The sequence below is a fragment of the Phymastichus coffea genome, unplaced genomic scaffold (assembly GCF_024137745.1).
Source record: "Phymastichus coffea isolate CEN01 unplaced genomic scaffold, Cenicafe_Pcof_1.1 PCOF00036, whole genome shotgun sequence".
NCBI classification, from domain to species: Eukaryota; Metazoa; Arthropoda; class Insecta; order Hymenoptera; family Eulophidae; genus Phymastichus; species Phymastichus coffea.
This window is the reverse complement of record NW_026706847.1, coordinates 3,048,465-3,068,852: the sequence shown is the minus strand read 5'-3', so window position 1 is coordinate 3,068,852 and position 20,388 is coordinate 3,048,465. Positions and strand designations below refer to the sequence as shown.

The 20,388-nt window shown below is 38.0% G+C and overlaps 1 protein-coding gene across 4 annotated transcripts; it reads right to left on the bottom strand.

The window, feature by feature from the left end:
* Positions 1–10,454: 10,454 nt before the first annotated feature.
* LOC131663434 (uncharacterized) lies at positions 10,455–20,064 on the bottom strand. Of its 4 annotated transcripts, XM_058933843.1 has the most exons (8): positions 19,547–20,064; positions 16,583–16,797; positions 16,357–16,500; positions 16,145–16,282; positions 15,836–16,060; positions 15,501–15,764; positions 15,329–15,401; positions 10,455–15,187 (listed from the first exon to the last, which is right to left on the bottom strand). In XM_058933843.1, exons 1-8 carry the CDS (start codon positions 19,581–19,583, stop codon positions 11,349–11,351), a joined length of 4,935 nt encoding a protein of 1,644 aa, XP_058789826.1. In that variant the 5' UTR covers positions 19,584–20,064; the 3' UTR covers positions 10,455–11,348. The 4 variants fall into 4 exon arrangements, with proteins under 4 accessions (XP_058789826.1, XP_058789823.1, XP_058789824.1 ...); XM_058933840.1 differs by having other exon boundaries at positions 10,455–15,401; XM_058933841.1 differs by having other exon boundaries at positions 10,455–15,401; positions 15,501–15,761.
* Between the last annotated feature and the right edge of the window lie 324 nt (positions 20,065–20,388).

The following is a 20,388-nucleotide window of genomic DNA, read 5'->3' as shown; positions in this document are numbered from 1 at the left end:
AGATACCCAGCGGGCTCATATCCGTGGTGACAATACAAACCGAAACAAACACTTACCGGCACGTGCCGGCCACGCGACTACCGGGATATATTACATTCCGTGTGCACACACACTTGACAACCGATTGAAGGGCTAACTGTAGTGTGCATTGGCGACAAATTACACGTCGAACGCCTTCGATTATTTATTTACTTATTTTCAACTAATTTTCCGCCCTTCGGCAAGACCTTGCTCTTGATACTTTCTTCAGCAGTGCTTTTACGTATTAAATAATATGACTTGGAATATATTCTCACAGAACTCTTTCAAGTAGTATCTTACCATTAATGAATTTCTAGTGAATACTGTAAGTAGCAATTAACTCATTTACTGCACTTTAGAATTCATAATATATAATTAACAGAACTAATTATTTCAATGCATCCTGAAAAAATGTAGATAGTTCATTTCGTTTAGAAAAATTTAGTACTCTCCAGAAAAACATACAAGCCTAATTTAACGACATTTTCACTCCTTGTTTTTCTTAAAAAATAAATCAATTCCTTAAACACAACGAGTGTTAATTAATTAAAATTAATCAACAAGCACAATTCCCAGTTAAGGCCTATACTTGAAAAATATCATTCAATGTTAATATATAAATCCTGAAAATGCCATGAATAAGTGAAGTTGAACTTGATCAGTGGGCTCTGAACTTCGTTGGCCTCGCAAAACTTTGGTGTGAAAACCGAAAAGAATCAACGATGAAGCGCTTAGCTTGATTGACGATCGTCGCTATGAAAAGGGAAGCAGCAAAATGCTCTATCGATATGGCGGCTGAATTCGTTGTTGGTATGAGAAAACCGCAATTGGATTCATCGCTGCTGAAATCAAATGTTTACTTGGCTACGTTTTCTAAAAACCTGCTACTACAGTTTAGCAGGCAAATAATTTAGTAATGCAAAAACTACGTTTACATTCACTTTTCATCAGAAGATGTTAAAAATGATATATCATTAGAATTTAAATATTCTAAACTCACTTTATTTTACAAAGTAAGTTATGAAATTATCAAACAAGACACGGCATATAGTATATGCAAAAGCATAACCAGACACAGAATCATTATATCAAGAGTTAACTAAACTATTACTTTGGGAAGTTACAGACGTGTGGTTTCTAAAATATTTAAAAAAATTTTAAATACATGAACAATAAATAAAGACAGACAAATAAATTTAATAAAAAAATGGATACAGGACAATACAATTACACTATTGGAGATGGGCCTTTTATGCAAAGATAGGTTACTGAAATAAATTTATGTGCTTTGCATCTTTAAAGGATTTACGCTGTCTATTTCCAGACTTCAACATGGTAGACGCATTGTCTAAATAGATTAGAAAAATTTTGCAATGGCGCTGAACTCGATATAAAATTAACGATTGTATACTTCAGTTTTCATGAACAAAATCTTTAATGATTAATCACTATTTATCGGTCCTCCTGCTATAAACAAGTAACTGTTTTATTATAGATAACAATTGTGAAAAAATAAACTTGTAAAAACATCAAATAACTAGACACGGAAAAACAATATACGAAATAAAAGAAGATCAAAAGCTAGGCAAAAAAGAAAAAGAGATATAGAGAAATGTACGAAGTACAAAGTGATCTTTGAGAGAGAGAATTAACTGCGCACTAAAAATAACATGGCGCCTGTTATTACGCGGGGTGGGAGAGAACGACGTGGCGCAGGGCCTAGTGCAAGCTCTCCTCTTCAATGAGAGAAAATCAATGCTGACTGCGGCGGGAGAGATAGACACACTCGGCGCGAATGAAAAGCGCGAGAGGGACTCGAGTTATCCCGTCCATTGGTGTGCATAAACGCGCACGCGTACAGGGACACAGGGCTCCAAGCGAAAATGCTTCTCGTCTTTTTCCGCCTCTTTCTCGCATCCTCGTGCTTAAATACATCCTGGCGACGAAGAAAATTTAGACAAGTATGCCGCGAGACAGAAAGACTGAGAGAGAGAGAGAGAGAGAGAGAGAGAGAGAGAGATGGATAGAAGAAAAAAGAAAGTGGTATACAGAGGTGGGAGGTTGAAAAGGCATTTGGTACGCGTGTGTACACGAGAGATAGAAGAAGAAGAGCTGCTTCGTATATGGCTGGATATCTGTCTCTGTTCTCTTTCGACCATGCGAAAACTTTGTCCAAGAATCTAATATCATCTCTGGTACACACGCATTCTGGAAATTCCATAGTCCGAGGCATCGTGTTGTGTGTAGGTATGGGCCAGGCAGTCACAATACAATCGCCCCGTGTGTATGCATCAAAAGATTCGCTCCTGGAGAATCGCATAACGTTTGCGCGCATACGTACACAGGCGCAAGCTCGAGCCACCAAGCGGGCTTGCGCCTATGTAGTCGTGTACGTGTGCGCGTGAGAGAGGAGGACGAGCTTGCAGCAGTTGCTATCTTAGCCACCACAAAGCAGTGATAATATTTTCCCTCCTGGAATAGAAGCCTAGCAGCCCTCCCTCATGCTGGCGCTGTACTCTCTGGCAGGCAGGCGGGCAGCAGCGGCGGCATCAGGTCGATATTACGCCAACTCGGTGCTAAAGCTTTCGGTCGCCGGGGCAACTGCTAGGCTCGAGACCACGCCTTCGCCAACATGGCCGTGTCCCGAGCATTTCTAGCTTCCCCACTCTCGGATCTACTTTTCGCGAGCGCAAGCGCACATCCCTCTATTTTCCTCCCCTCTTCCTATATTTCCATCCTCTCACCCTCTCTCTCTCTCTCTCTCTCTCTCTCTCTCTCTCTCTCTCTCTCTCTCTCTCTCTCTCTCTTACTATCTACGTCTCGCGCTCGCTTTTCAACTCCACAGACAGAAGCTTGAATTATCATAATATTGGTCATTGTCTCGGTTGGATGAGGTGAGGCGCCTCCCAAAGCGAAACCAACTCAAGTGTCTTATACCACCCCTCCCCTGCCACTCTAAACGCGAATAAGCGTAAATAGTGCGCCTGCGTAGGCAAAGCTGTAAGTCAGAAATGTTAATACGTTAAATAATTTTGTTGGATCTTTGTCGGATAATCAAACGGATTCTTAAATTGATGAAAAGTTAACTGATTTCTTACTGACGTTTGATATTTAATTCATATATCTGAAATTTGTTTGTGATTTGAAAGCTTAGGTGTCAGTGATAATTAAAACACGATTAAAAAGATCGATCGGTCCGCATGTATGTTAAATTCTACGCTATTTTTTCAATACTTGCAATGCAAGAACGTTTTAGGGCTTAATTAAAAAACTTTTTTTCCAAAGTGAAATTTAATATAGAGTCTCGAATATATTTATGGCAACCATGAATATTTGTAAACTATTCACAATTTCCCAAAATCTTGTAAGTCCATTAAACAAGAATGTTGTTAAAATTATTCAACAACATACTTCCACGTTTTGAATGGAAAATAGTTCCAATGAAAAGAACTTTATTACCTCTGTAATAACTAAATAAATTGATTATTTGTTATTCTTGTAGTAGGTTATAGGTTTACTAGTATATATTGAAAGTCGAATAAAATTTGCACGAACCTAAAAATGACTGTATGTATTATAGCACTTTTTTAACTCTTAAAACATTCAGAGATCAAAATTAATGATTTTTAAAATGTTCAATGCTTTCGAAACTATTATTTTACATGTATGGTGCAGTGAAAGTTACGATTGTAAACATTACGCTATTTCGAGTCTTACATTTATTTTTTAAGTACATTACAGTTTATTAATATATATCGCTCGGTAATTGGAAAAAATGGAGCAAAAAGAACTTAATAAAAAATACCAGATCTCAGCTTTCGTGGATCCTCATAAAATATACGTGCATGCATTCGTGAAATATTACCATTACGGGCATTAACGGCACACAGCAAATCGCGCGTAACGATAAAGCAAAATTTACCAGCAAAAAAGAAGGAAAATACGACAGAAAAACAAATGAGATCGTATCGTGACTGTTATTTGGAGGAAAATGTATCCAATTAAGTGAGGCTCGGCCGTATTTACAAACGCGAAAAATAGGAGAGAGAGAGAGAGAGAGAGGACGCGAGGAAAGAGAGAAAGCAGTAAAATAGGAAAAAAATCAACTAACTGGCGCAGAGAGGCTTATTAAGTTTGCCAAAGCTCGGTTCGGCAGAGCGAGTTTCCTTCCTGGCGGTTGATACACATACTGCTACACAGAGCTTGCCGAGCGGGCGCGATTGGCGATGAGAGTCCGGTCGCGCGAACAAGAGAGGAGCTGCACGCATGACAAATTAACATCCCCGAGGCAGCTCAAATAGAATCTGCATTACGTGGTAGTGGTACACAGCAGATATATAGTGGAGCGAATGAGGGACAGAGAGAAAGCAAGAGAGAGAGAGAGAGAGAGAGAAAGAGAGAGACAGGCAGCTTGCCAATTCAAAGCCGCACCGATGACTATACATACATATATACACGCTCATACACACATTATATATATATATATATATATATATATATATATATATATATATATATATATATATACACATATATATAGCTCTGGCGGACAACTGCGCAAGAGTGACGGAGACACGCGTACAACGAAAGAGCGAGATAGACAGACTGTGCAGGATGTACATATTCGTATATCGTACCTGCGCGCAGAATCGTATCGGTTCGCAGACTCGGCGCAGAGAGAGAGAGAGAGAGAGAGAGAGAGAGAGAGAGAGCGAATATTATGTTTACCCGTACACACGGCTTCGCGATGCAAATAATCTGGTATTATTGCACTTACTGCCTGTTCGCTCGTATACAGCTCTATCTCTTTCTGCCTCTCCCTCCCTCTCTGTCTCTCTCTCTCGCGTCGCTTTCCACCCTTTTCCACTATTACACTTCACTGTTCGATAAATCGCTTCGGAATATTTCCGCTTTTCAACGACAAAAAGTGGCTTTTGGCATTTCAAAATTTCAAATCCGTCCATTCCTCCTTATCATTTTTTACGACGCCCGAGTGCCTTTATTTCACGAAAGCATTCTATCGCCAATCCGTAGAATATATTTTATTGAAATTGGATATTCTACTTGAATCAATATCGGAAGACTTATAATTTTTGATTAACTGTTTTCATTGATTATCTATAATGCATTTATAATATCGTAAATTTTTGGTTGAGAGGAGTTCCTTTGATCCGATTCTCGAAAGCTTCTTTGATCAAGAGCTCATCAAAAGATATTTGAGTTGGCTATTAAATCTAAAATATTTTTATTCGACAAAAAAGAGTAAAAAATTTTTTAATCAACCTTATTCCTAGCAGAGTATACAGAAAAACCTGAAAATTCAGAAACTTTTTACATTAACTGCTCTCATTTACATGAAATCAATTTGATCAGCAACGATTGCAGCTTTCTTGGTCAGACATTGTTGGGACAAGGATAAACGCTTAGACCTTCGGTATTCAGATTCCAAAGGATTGCGAATTCCGCATACCGTGGCACTCAATCCCGTGCTTCTTATCGTAGACCTATAAGAGCGGCTATTCAAGTTTGTTGTCTCGTAATTTTATTGTCACTAAAAGTGATAAAATAACGAGAAAAGCTTTAATCTTGCCAGTTCAATCGAACTATGTCGCCAGGTTCGTCTTTGTAAAGTAACGCGGGCGTAACACGAAAATCTATTTCCCAGAGTAATTTTCATGCTTAGCAGAGCCTTGATCATCGTATGTAAATACTAGGGCCTGCCTTTTGTGCGACAATACGCCTCCTTGAGGATTGCGCTTGCGGATGAACTTTAAGCAAAAGTCGAAGACGACGGCGACGCAAGAGATGACTGGTCGACTTTCTCTCTCTCTCTCTCTCTTTCTCTTCTCACGGAAGAGCGACAGAGATAAAGAGAGCTTGAAAGATTACGTGGCGCCATCTTGGATATTGGTAAATATCCCGCCCCTAAAGGGAAGCTTGTAAAACGCCGGTGAAGAGAGAAGTACACACTCGCCCGCGCGCGATCACAGACTTTCGCCCACACACACGCGCGTGTGCACACAGAAAAGGAAAAGAGGCTTCTTTCTTGTCTCGGGCTTATCTTTTATCTGGCGCGGGGGCTTGGCTTTCTTACTTGGCTGTCTTGAAGGACGATAACGTGCAGCGAGCAAAAAAAGAGAGTGTGAAGAGGCCTACGCCGAGGCATTTTCTGCCCGTCACAAAGAATACTGTCGGCTTTGCATCTTTTCAAAGATGCCACTTTTCTCGTGCTGCTGCTCTAACCGGCGCGCCAGGGAGAACTTTTCGTCTCTCTCTCTCTCTCTCTCTCTATCTCGCTCACTTTTTTTCGCTATGTAGCTCCTCCACCGAAGAAATTATTCTCCTTGTTTCGCCCTACACTTGCTTTATTCTCGCGCTTTTTCTCCCTCCTGCACTTTATGCCATAAACTTTCAAACTTTCAGGCCTGGTTTATGATTAATCGTCTTTCTTTGCCTTCTTCGCTAACAATGCCTTTAATAAGCGAACCTAATTTTTTTTTTATTTTTACTTTTCTTTCACAATCTTCAAATTAAATAGTTTTTACTGCGAAAATGTTTTTTTCGTCACTTTGGTATCTGTTTTATCAGTATTGTCGTCAGATATCCAAAAGACATTTCAAAATGGGCACTGAAAGGCAAATTTTCTCTCGGCGAGAGGATTTCTTGAGCAATTTTCTTATTATAAGTTAATTTTTTTTTGTTACAAGAGAATTTTTTCTAAACCGTTGTGCTCTAGTTAAATAAGTAAGATTTCTTTTTCTATGTATCGATAACGCTGTTGTATTAAAAACTATTGCATGTTACCAAGTAAACTATTCATTAGTCAATAAGAATTTTTTATATCACTTGACGTAGCTAGGTCAGTAGTTGCATTTAGAACTTTTCGTACAAGCCATTATTTTGTACGATAAAGAAGCTTATTTTATTTGTACTATGGCAATATTTTTACAGATAATAACATACATTTGGACTATCATACATATTACGATATTTGAATAAACGTTTCAATTGCTAATATTATATTGTTTGAACGTATAAAATGCCATAGGCGTTTACAACTCGTGTTTGTACGATACAGGTATTGTCATATCAAGTTTGTCAAGAAAATATCGCGAGTACGACGGCGCCGAATGCAAAACTGAAATTTCAGCAGCTGTACAGAAACCGAAAAAAAAGATCTCGTGATTCATATAGGTCGAAATTGACGTCGAGCTTTGTGTGCAGCATTGATTTTTCTTCAATGTTTTTCGAGTGTACAGAAGCGAAGAGTATGACCAAACATACTCGGAGCTCCCCATCGTTTTATCTGTAATTGTTCGTGATTGTTCGCGAATGAAAGTCTGCGTCGAAGATGGCTGACCCCGTGTTGCGGGAAAAGGAAATCGTGCACGAGCAGAGAGCAGGTTGAGGCACCTAGCGTAAATGCATCTGTACGTACACAGAGGCACAGCAGTAGCAAACTCCCCTTCCCCTCGTATACATACAGCGGCTCGGCGTGCAAAGTCCCACTCGGGCAGCGTTCGCTATACTTCTTGGTTTGGAGCGTACAATGCACAATAAAAGAGCATTAGGCAGGCTGTGGGGAGCTTTGTCGACGTTTGCACGCCATCCGCCACCGATGTCGACGGCGACGACGACTTGACAATGGCGCGCAGTCGCACTCCACGCGCGCCACTCGAAACACCTGGCAAACAAGAAAACAATGCGACAGAGAGAGCGAGCGAGTGAACGCGTACTTCTCTGGGATTTCGCGCATTTGGGGCACCCTCGCTAACAAATCATCACTCCCTTCCGCGAGCCACGAACCTGTGCTTGCCCTTTCTTTCCTCTTTGCGTTTCATTCCTCGCCCGCCGATGCATGTATCCTTGTCGCGAGCTGTAAGGATTACCATACCAGTGATGATGGAAAATGCGTTTATGAATATTCAGGGCAACTCAAGTGTGGATCAACACGCGGCGGTGGCTTCAAGCCAACTTATAATGCATGCACGATTTGCAATGGTTGCATAACAGACACGATTAATGCTTGCAAGCTGTTTTTACATATTCAACGATTAATAAACTAGAGGAGCTGACGAGTACCCTGATAGCCATTTTCAACCGATTTGGCCATAAATTATGTTAATTTTAACATATATGCATCGCAAAAAGCTGTGTCAATTTTGAGCTTAAGTTTTTCAAGCGTAAATTACCAATGAATTTTTTAAAAGTTCAAAGAAAGGTTTATAAATTAATTTTTCAATCAATGTACAGATTATTAATAAAATCTTTACCGAGGTTTCATTATTTTCAATAATCACGATTGATTTTAATCAGTAATGGTTTTTACGATTGCGATATATTGTTTAAGGGATTTCACTAAAAAGGAGTTCCAGATATTAAATTAAAAAAAATAATCAGTTATAAGAAACAGAAATTGCAATTTTATCTAATATCAAATGTACAATAAATGTAATACTTTGATGAAAATTTAAAATTTAAGATTAGAGACCTTTTACGTTAAAATACCGCAGGAGCATTTCATTTTCTTTATAAGCTCGTCTAGTAACTGTTTACAGAATAATCTTCTATTAAGGAATTATTATATTTATAAATTGTATCTAATTAAAATTAAAAAATTAATTAATAAGGAATGATAATATAAAAAAAATGTAATATTTTTCTTTTAAACTTTTCGTTGCAATAGCAGCAGTTAAAACAATACCCAAGATTTCTTGTTACTTACACAATTGTAGGTTCCGCTTTACTTACATACAAGCACAAGCGAACGTGCACTCGAGTCTCGAAAAGTACTTTTGTTATAAAAGAGAACGCGAGGGAGCTAAGCGCCTCTATGGTACACGATGCGCGGGGTGGTTGGCAAAATGTACTGCTAGAACGCGGCGGTAGGGCACACTCTTACCAAATGCAACTCCAAAAGGCCACGAGAAATGTTTATAATTGGGATTGTCGACCCGTTGCTTTAAAGCTTTGGATTTTTTTCTAGCCAAGAGGAGTCTTTGCTTCGTACACACTAACGAATATATCTACCGTTTGCTCGCGATTCTTATATGGATGATTGAGTGGGAGTGCACGAACAACCGTACCATAAGCCCTTAAGTTACTTCTTTGACATGTATATGAAAACATTTTTAAGAAATACGTAAGACATATAATATAGAAATAAAAAATGTGAGATTATTACATTTATTGCAAATCGTCGCAAATCCGAAGAAACTGTTTACTGATAAAATTGTGGTAACAGTCACACAGCACCTGGTGCGCGGATTAATTACTGAGGGCATGTTTAACTACTCCGCGCGTATGCACCTACCTGTCGTTCATCAACCTCACAATGTACTTATAAAACCAATGAATATACCTCTATCAATGTATCCAGCATCTTATATGTTTAAATTAGTTAAATAAAAAATATGATTTACGTAGAATTTGATGTTATCATTGGAAAAATTTCAATAATTCATTTAAAAAAATTTAGAGGCTAGTTCAGTCCTGTTTTGGACATAATATCAACTCAGTAGGCCGACGATAAGTCGAAAAAGATGAACGGATGCTTAAAGGCATGTGATATACCAAAAATCATTTACCGTGGGTACGTGAGAAAAGTGAACGATACTAATTTTTACGGTGTCGTAAATACCGTAAAAACTGACCTAGCATACATTTACTTTCCACAGATACATTGCTGTCATCTTAGAATTACGGTACGTTATCGTAAATTTTATTGTAATATTTTAATTTTAACGAGTAAATTTTCTCCGTGTATTTCAAGTTACACAAGAACTTTCGAGGTGTTGAATACAGATATAGAAACAGTTTGATATAAGTAGAGAAGCTCTGATTTGTTAAAATTTCAAAGGCATAGTAAAATCAATAACTCTTTCTGAGCAATACGATAGATCTCTTTTCAATCTCGTTCGTGCCATCGCATTTTCTGTCTGTGCGCGCATCGTTCAGCCATACAACAAATTTACATGCGATTGAATTTCAAAATAGGAGGGACGCTTCAGTTGAGTGTTACTCGGGATCGAGATGAAATGAAATTATTAATATAGTTGAGCAGTAAGAACATTTTAATATACATGACCGTCAAGTCAAGCCGTTGGGTCGATTTTGACCCCGAAATTCAGAAAATTTGCTGGCTAAAGAAAAAAGGTGCTAAAGTACATAGGCTTTCGTCAGTGAATATATCAGCAAAATACTTAATCAAACTATTTATCATGTAGAAAATATATGTCGTTAATAGTTTATTTCTATCTACTAAAATCGAATTTATTAGATAGTATTTTTGATATAACAAACCATAGATTAATTGTTTGAAATTAAAGATAATCTTTATTAATTTAGTTGGTAGGGGATATATTTAGGAATTTACTTGGAAAAGGTCAATAAAATAACAAATATAACAATTTTGTAGCACAATAATTGTATCTGAAGAAGATATTAACAGTCTATTTATACAATAAATAAATAACTATAATTTCAAATAAATACATACATAAATAAAAAATTTTAAATACATATCAAAATAAATAAAGAAATGTACATTTTATACAATGGCTGCTTCAATAATGCTACATTAACAATATTATTGGAATTACAAATATCTGTAACTATGTACATATTACGTAAGTCACTCTTTTTACTCAGTTTATATATTATTACTCCAGTCACGTGTGGCTTTTTTATCACCGTAGTCGATACATATTTGAGATATCATAGATCGACTGCAGGATGAAAACAATTTCATTTGCCTAAAAAACTTATTTATTCTACAATATTAGCCACTCTCATTGTGAAATTCACTTTTATATTATTCATATATTAAAAACTCTGCTGGCTGAACATCTAACTAACAGTATAGTACATAAAATTTTTGAAAGTTGAAAAACACGATAAACAATATTAGCATCATATGCACACGCAACAAATCTTTTTCAAAAATTCCCTAAATTGCACATGACATTCTTTCTCTGAAAATACATCATTCGTTATATTGCTCATGAATAATTGATAATGATGTTATTTCTTTTAAAATCATATTTAATAGTTAAAAATGTAGTTTAAATCAAAATTATTTACATTATAAAAAAAAAACGAAAAAGAAAAAATAAATACAGAAAGAAAATGCAAAAGAACGATTGTTTTCGTTTGGTACAAAAATATTATTCTCCTGCGCAGCCTCAAATACAAAATGCACTTCACTTGTATCCAAAAGGATAAGAGCGTTGCATTTCGTACATGTTATGCAAAGATGAACGCGATAAAGATGAACTGATCCCTTTTCGATGTCTTGTAGCACGAAAGAAATCAGTCGTTTGTTTTGATCAATTGAAAAACTCATCATCGTCAAATGGATCATTTTCTCGGCTAAATATGTTTACAGACTCAGACTTTTTAATATACTGATCTCCTTTTCCTTTGCTATTTGAATATTTTAAATGCCTAGAATTTTTTAAGGGTTGGTCGGGTACTTGGTCTTCTAGTTCTGAACGAAATACAAAAGCATCATCATCGAATCTTGGATCGCCGTTGAAAAAGGAATCGCGTCCACTATCACCGGAAGCAAAACCATCTCCAACAGGATCTTTTACTTCAGAAGGTAGTTCTTCTGGTGTTTCTTTCAAATCAGAGCCTATTCTTTGTCTATCAGAGGCATCACTAGAAGCACTTGCAGTGGGCGTAAGGTCATCGTCAAAATAACTAGAAGCTTTATAAGCTTTTGGATCTTTTCTTCCTTGATCTTTCACTCCTCGTGGACTTCGTGGACTTGTCGGTTGTTTCATTTCGATATCAGAACGAATACGTGGTTCTGCGCTTATTGGATCTATCGGCGGTTCATTGCGATCAACGCTTTGAGTAAAGTCATCTTCGAATTGAGAACTTTGAAGTTTTGGCTGAGGTCGTCCTCTGTGTCTGCTCATTCGTTTTCTATGTAAGCTTTCACCTCTAGCATCTGGATTCTCTGACCAATAAGATCTTTCTCCCCAACTTTCAAATTCTTGATCGCTGCCCCAATAACTATCTCGACTTCTTGATCTGTAAGGTCGGTGATAAGGATCGGAATCGCTTTCGCTACATTCGGACCGTGACATTGCATATTTTGGTCTAGCGTCCATATATATCATTTCTCGTCCTTCATTTGCACTATTTGGTCGTTTCGGCCAATGTTTTTTTCTTGAAAGATATCTAGGTGAATCTTCCGGGCGTTTGGATACGTATTCTTCTTCCCAATTAGGTGGATAATCGTAATGTCTATCTCGTCCTTCCCGCACATAGTGAGGATCATGTTTTTTGTAGGCTTCTCTTGGAGGATATTCTGGGCCTTCAAGTCCACGATTTTTCCTATATCTATCATCTTCGTACCTTCGTCTATCATATTCCCTTCTATAATATCTATCATCTTCATCGTAGCCCATACTTTCCTGACTACTAAATCTTTCTCTACTTTCTCGTTCTTCATCAGTCCACATACCAATTCTTCGTTTACCATCTTCCTCATAGAACGGATGGTCAGTTTCCCAAAAACCCTCTCGATCACCATTCCAAGGTCTCTGATTTTGCCTACTTGCCCAGTAAGTCCTATACTCTTCATCATTTTTGTACGGACCTTTTCTAAGTATATGTCGTCTGCGCTCTTCTTCCCATCTCGCTTCATCATGCCAACTCATTGGTTCTCGTGGCCTGTGTCCACCCTTTATCCAAGGTGCTCCTCTTGTTTTACGACTTATCCGCTCTCGGAAAATTCGATCTTTTTCTTCATCTACAGGTTCTTCATAAAACGGACCTTCTTCAAAAGGAGGTAAGTCATATCGTGGGTGTCTTGAATATCGAGGTCCTTCTCCTTTAATTCTTCCATTGCTTTCTTCGCTTTCGTCATCTTTCCAATCAAAATCACTTTCACCCGAATGCCGATGGATACTTCTTCTAAGAGGTGTTTCACGAATAAATTCTTTACCATCAGGAGACCAAGGAGACGTACCTCCAAAGGATCCTGGACCTTCAACTACAGATTTATCAGACTGAAAGGTATTTGTTTCGAATTGAGCCCAGTTATCATCATCTACGGCGATTTCTTTTTCTGCTTTCGGGTCTGAAAATGCAGCAAACATTGCATCTATATTAGAAGATGGTAGTGGCTTATTATCTTTGGTGCGATGCGCATCTGAATTTAACATTTTTATTTCTTCAAATATATCCATAACATTAGATTTTATATCTTCATCTTTTTTCGTTGTTACTTTCGCTGATATCGATATTGTCTGTTGAGCAAAATTATCTGAAAACAAACCTTGTAAATCTACCTCAGCTGAAGATTTCAATACCATTTTATTTGGTGAAGTTAATATATTAGCATCCTTCAATGGCACTTGTTCGGTTTCCTCAATTATTTCACGTAATGCTGCATATCTATCGTTAGACGAAGTAATTGATGATTTTCTTTCTAATTTTTTATGAATAATCCTAGATAACTCATTAACTTCTTCAGCCGTGATTACGAATGTGTCAGATGACTCTTGCAACTCGTCGTATGTCTTCTTGTCCTCAAGCTTTTCTTTTATATCATCATTTCCTATTTTTACATCTTTTGTTGAATCGGAAGATAATTCATCATTCTTTAAATTATCTTTACTTTGGTATTGATCTTCAGATTCAATTTCTTCTGGAGCACCTCCTTCGCTTTCCTTAGGAGAATCGCTACGTTCCTCACTTGACTTCATTTCATAATATGTCGAGATTTCTTTCGATTGATTTTCAGCGACAGGGGGCAATTTAACAGTTAAATTTACTAGGGAAGCGATTGTTTCATCTATTTCATCGCTTTGAGCGTCATCTTCAAGCTCCCCAGGTTCCTCTTGATTTTCTGGCGTAATAGTTTCTTCATCTTCGTGCGACGTTGGAGTATCGAGATCCTTGTCGGCTTTCTCCATTTCAATCAATTCTCGAAAAACAGCATATTTATCATAATTATTTGAATTTTCTACTTTTGGTACTGAATCAAATGCAGCTTTGAAAAGTGGTTCTTTTGATACATACGAAGTCTCTTTATCTTTTGATTTTTGATTGTTTGCATTTGCATCATTAATGACATTTTTTGATGAAGTTAAGATTGATTCTGAGAATGAAGTCTTATTATTATCAGATTTATCTTTTTTAGCGAGTAATTCTATACATTCTGTTAACTGTTGTAAGGTTAAGCTCGTTACTTCCGCAACTGACATTCCAAGATTTTCTGCTAAATCTGTTAAGAAAGTTGATGTAAGCTGACTCAATGTTATATCTTTTGTTAAATTTTCCAAATTTTTGTCTGACTTATTTGATGCTGATGTATTTATGATTTTTGGTGATTGGATTATAGAATTAAATGAATCTTCAAAACTAGAATTTGAAAATGAGCTAGTATCAGATCTTTTAGGTAGTTGTGGAAGTGGTGGACTGAAATTATCATCGAATCGACTTCTTGAATTTTTAGGAGATTCACTACCACGCATTTTTCTAGTAGGTGAAGGCGATGTTTCTTCTCTTTCCAAAAAGTCGTAATGAAAGTATCCATCTCCATGGGGTGGCCTCGGGGGTGGTTTGATTCCGCTACGTGAACTATATTTTTTTGGAGGTAATGGCGGAGGATTGATCAAAATACTGCCAGCACCTCTCGGAGGAGGTTCAGGAACATTCTCCATTTCTGCACTTGAACTTGATAATCTAGAATTAGCACCAGATGAACAGGACCTCATTGGAGAAGCTGGCGAATCACTTGTAGAAGAAAAATCAATGGGAAATGACTTGTCTACTGACTGAGACTTACTACTAGCATATTCAGAGGTATAATCTTTACGTGAAGAATGCATATACTTTTTTGGACTAGGTAATTTTACTAAACACTGGGTAGTCTCACTGGAATCTTTGCTATCACAACGGCTAGAAGTTATGGAAGTTGACATAGAATAATTATGTGAAGCATTTTTAGAAGTTTCTTCAGGTGGCAATGAAACGGATAAGGATTGGTGTTGAATCGTTCTCTTATTATAATCGTTATGGCGAGGCTTTGGTGAAACTTTTTCTGTCGAAGTTTTTCCATCTTTATCCTTAAACTTATCAAACTCAGCAAACTCTCTATCTTCAAATTGACTCGTCTCTTGCTCAGTTGTATTGGCATTACTAGACTCTATTGAATCAGATGTAATATTAAAATTAGTGGGGAATGTATCTTCAGAATTGGTTGAGGCTAAGTCTTTCAAGATCTTTTTCGGTGGATTTTTTAAGTGCTGGAAAAAGTCTCTTTTATCTACATAAGGTTTTTTAATACCTGTACCTAGAGGATCTAGTTCGGAGAATAAATCCAATTGTTTATAACGATCCTGTGTTGTTGTTGTCGAAGGCTAAAAAGAGAAATACAATTTTGTTAGTAATTTGATTACATATTTCTAATATCAAAAATCTATATCATCCGAAATTCTAATATCACGTTGTAATCTTACTGGTTCTTTATCTTCATCGCTCGATGAATTTTTTCGTGGTAAATTAGATGATTCTCCTTCGTTGAATAAGTCTTCAGTTTCTTTATCAAACCAATGAGTTGAACCAGATGGAGGCGGGGTTTTATTACTACTATTAGTTACATTAGCTGGACTAGATGTACCCGAAGCTGGTGTTTGTGTTAAAGTCTGCTGTCTTTCCATGTGTCCACGTTTGGCTGATGAAGGCGGTGGCGGTAATTTTGGTTGAACTTGCTCTTGAATCTGCTTGAATTGTCTTTTACTATTAATGTGATCTAAAATTGATTTTTATAAAAAATAATACTAGTATTATTTACCTTCATGTTTGCAAAAGAATCTCCAAAAGGATCTGATTCAAATGGATCTTCGACTGGTCCAGGATTATCAGGAGTTATCTTATCCATTTGGTGAATACCTTGTTGGAGTGAATTCAATTCAAATTGTAAGCCCAATAAATCAGCAACGACTCCCCCTTGTGCATCATGTTTTCTAGACCTTTCGCTATCAGTTCTATGAAGTGAAGTTTCGCTTCCAGCTGCTCCCTTTTTCATTATTTATTATAAAGAAAAATAATATAAATGGCTGAAATAATGCTTAATTCAAATTACGAAAAATCTTAAAGTTACTTTTGAATCGGGCGATCTTCCAGATGAATATATTCCACATCGAATAGCACTGTGTTCAATATGTTGCTTTGCCAATTCAATTTCTTTTTTCTTCAGTTCGAATACAACTTGAAAAAGGTCACGCATGGCAATGACAACCTGAAATCATATCAAAATATATTTCATAATACAATTAACTTAATGTCAATAGTAAAAAATATATATATCTTTACTTGGCTCGCAGCTTTATCAGTCTTAATTCCAAAAAATCTATGACCAGTATCAGGTGAACCAAAAATATAACCAAATGCTCGACTGTCGCTCATATCTTGTGCTATAAATGATATTTTATGAACAGGGTGGTGATATAAACAGTCCTGAAAATAAAATGAATGTTTTTTTAACAAATGAACAATAATATACCGTGACCGATTATTTTATTAACAAAATATTACGTACTCCAGCTTTTTCGTCCCTCAAGCGAAGTCCATCGATACTAATCTGAACAGTGATTCGTTGTTTGTGCTCACCAGCAGCTCTTATCGCCATTTTTAAATCGGCAAGCGCGGCTTGACACATTCGATCTCCTCGAGCCTCTGATACCTCTAAGATACCGATGAGCTTTGCTTTGAAAGACACGCCTTCCCCCATAAAGCGGCCGGGTTCGTTTTTCACTGAAACAAAGTGAATTTTTGAGAAACTCATCTCATTAATCGAAAATAACGAGTAAAAAAATTGAAAATTATATGAAAGAACATAGCAAATATCAAGCGAAACTGATACAGATGTTACACAGCGGTTGTAGGCTGCTATATTGGATAAGGTTTGATAGACGTTTATTCATTGAAAATGCATGCGATATCCGGTGAAAAATTTTCCGAATGGTTACTTGATTGAAATTGACACTAGGGCGTACATCTCCGAAGAGCGAATTTGAATTATTAATGGAGTTGGACGAGTATCGAGCGTGGCGTTGGTGCGATGGCAGCAGACGGTATCACTTGAAGTTACTTTGTGGCTGAATATCCCGTTATATATCTATCGAGTCGTCGCGTCCCCATTGGTTTTTGTCCCGTGGCACGAAGCTATTCGCTGGCAACTTATTGTCAGTTAGCTAGTGTACGGCGTCAGCCCTACGAGCTACTGCTGCTGTCTCTGTGTCGGCCAATGCAATCACAGTACCAAGCTCGCTCACTCGCGCGCGCAAGAACGCGGGGGATCAAATTGAGTTTTGCCTTGCGGGGGGTGGGACGCCCCGATGTATACCAGGGATATAGGCACAAACGAATTAAGTCGTCAACGAGAGAGAGAGAGAGAAAGAGAGAAAGAGAGAGAGAGAGAGAGAGAGAGAGAGAGAGAGAGAGAGGAAAAGAGCTAGATCGATTTACGTCTGCTCGAAGAAACGCCAATAGATCTATTGGAAGCCCCGCGTCGTTGTTGCCTTGAGCTTTTTAACTTGTTCGTGGCTTGTAACTAATCACCTGGAAAATCCTTTGTGGCCTTTTTCTCACTAATTTTGAAGCCTAATGTTCAATGTGCACTCTTTCTTAGCTGTCGATACATTGATTGTATTTTATTCGCTGGCAAAATTAAATCACAAGCTGAATCAATAATATGATTTTCAATTATTTTGATTGATTTAAAACGCCGACTGACGAGCGATGAAAGGCACACAGACATACATTTGTTCATCAAATAACAATCATCCGATAGACGACAAAGGCACGAAGACACTTGACTAAGCTTTCTCTGCAAAAACTTTTTCTAAGCGCACCGACCAAAGAGGTGCATTTGTATGATTTGCACGATTGTGCCTTGGCGCTCGAGTGGAGAACGCCAACTGTCGACACTTGATGATCTACGGGGGGAGTAGTTATACTGATATATGTATATTCTTTTTTTTCGGCCCTCCTCGCCAGGTCGCAATCTTTACGCGTCGTTCTAGAGCCACTTGAGCCTCTCTTAAGCCAGATGCGTCTGATAGACGGCCAATATATATATATGCATACGAGCGGGTAGATCAGACCTCCCTCGGTTATCCGATTCAATCATTACGATAATGTTGCGCTCTTCAGTGTAATTGAAGGTGTAGTATCGATGCCTGAAAAGCACAATTGCACGTATATACATTGGCGGATTATCCCTGTCGGCTTGTTATTTCCTTTTTTATTTTCATACGGGTTCTGTGTTCCTTCATTTGATTATGACGCAAATAATCATCATCATGCGATATGAATTATATGCTGTCGGCGCAGACGACGAGATAAATTGTTATCAGTACGTTTTTACTGTCTCTTTCTCATTAGCGCCTCACAAAAGTTGGAGCTAATATGCCTCTTACGCAATTGTTGAAAGCTATATGAGGAAACTTTCGATAACTCGATTAAATAAATCTCCGCTAATTAGACAGCTAACGTTCAAAGTTTCTGAGTGAATAATCGATTTGCCTATGCTAGAATGCATTTCAATTTGAATGTAGTTTGAATGCTGGGGTGTAGATATAAGATTAAAATCGGCAAATTCATTTAAAAAAATTAAGGTTTTTACAAAAAACTATTCGATAACATTAGTTGTAATTTTCTAGCTACCAGAAAAATGTCGACATAGATGGAATATTTTATATAAATATAGATGCACAATTTCAATAAGCAATCGATGTTTCTAATTTCTGTTCCATTTTTCTGTTCGTTAAGCTAAGACAAATATTATACTTGATCGCATCGCGATATTCTTCATTTTATCTTAGTTCCTAGCGATGGAGAATAATACATCGATGCATAATTTTCTTTTGTTACAAAGGTATCACCAATCTCGAGAATGTGCTTAGTGGTAGTATTAGTCAGTTTTTCTTGGCTTATCCGGAAATACATTGCCATGATACAAAGAATGAGCTTATTTTCGAAGTACCGGTGGCGCCATCTAACCGACATATCCCGCGTGAATCAACCCCTAACGAGAGGGTAAAGCAGACTTGGTCTAAACAACACGAAAGCTCATGCAAAATCAGCTGAAAATAACCGTCTACATGCATATTCACCAATTTTAAGAAATCTTTTCCGCTATTATGCTCCATTCAATTTAATGCTTTCCATTCGAGTGGCGTTATGTATTGAATAGAAAGAAAAAAGAAACAGCCCAGTTGAACAGAATAGTTGAAAAGTAAAACAATCGATAATAAAAAAGTTTTACGAGCATTGCAACCTAATTCACGTGTACAAAATAAGATTCTTCTCGGGATTTCAAACATTGGCAAGCCCAGTAATTACTCATATGCCAAAAAAAAATTGAATGGATAAACATCCAGTTGAAGCGGGACGTCATCGCCAAGCTACGCGAGCTGAATAAAAACAAGCAATGAAAAGCAAAAGAGCAGGGTAAACTGTGTAGTGGATGCAATAATGTGTTTAAAGGCAATATACTCACGCTTGCATGGGCTATTTTTCTTGCGTAGCGTCTGCATGAGAAACTCCACTTGTCCGGCGCCTTAAATTTAGAACGGAGAAAATGCACCCGTATCACTCGGCTGGCCGACGATGGTACTCCTTTATTATTTTTTTTTGTCGGTCAGTCGTTCGCGCGCGCGCTCTCTCTGTCTCTGTCTGTCTCTCTCTCTCTCTCTATCTCTCTCTCTCTCTCTCTCTCTCTCTCTCTCACTTGCTCAAAGTGGCCGTCGTCGCATGATCGTCGCGCTGCTTTCACCCTTCGTATAGTAGTGTGCACCCCCTCTCTCTTCTCTCTGACACCGTTTTCGTTGATTCTTGAGCTCCGCCGCTCGGCTAACTTTAAGCTTTTAACGATTTTGCGATTTGCAATTGGACTAAATGTTGCGTATCGGTCTGTGGCGTTTAGCAGCGCCGAGCGAAAGAACTCCGAACGGACGTTTGTTTTTTGTCGTCGAAACGCGTTGTATGATAGCTGCAGAACTCAGTTGCACGGGGGGCACGAATCGTCCATGCCAGGCCAGCAGCGGTCGGTCGTCGTTCTCTTTCGCTCTCGCTACTAGCTGGCGCGAGCTCTCTTATTGATCAATAATACAACTCGCGGTGGGCGACGCGCGGCGTCGCTTCGCACGCGCGCCCGAGGCTCCTTTCAGTCTCGGCACGCGCACGACTTTACTTATATTCTGGCATCTATTGCGTACCTCACACTCTCTGTCCGAGATACCTTCTACTACTCTCGCAATCGAATTAGCGCTACGATTCTCATGAAGGCTCCAGGCGTTCATTTCGAAAAATCATTTTCTCATTATCTTTTCTCGCTGTTCA

Coding starts and splice junctions, on each gene's coding strand:
- LOC131663434 (XM_058933840.1), bottom strand. CDS start 19,583: ATGCAGACGCTACGCAAGAAAAATAGCCCATGCAAGC. Junction 16,283..16,356: donor CTGATAAAGCTGCGAGCCAA/GTAAAGATATAT, acceptor ATATGATTTCAG/GTTGTCATTGCCATGCGTGA. Junction 16,061..16,144: donor GAAGATCGCCCGATTCAAAA/GTAACTTTAAGA, acceptor ATAATGAAAAAG/GGAGCAGCTGGAAGCGAAAC.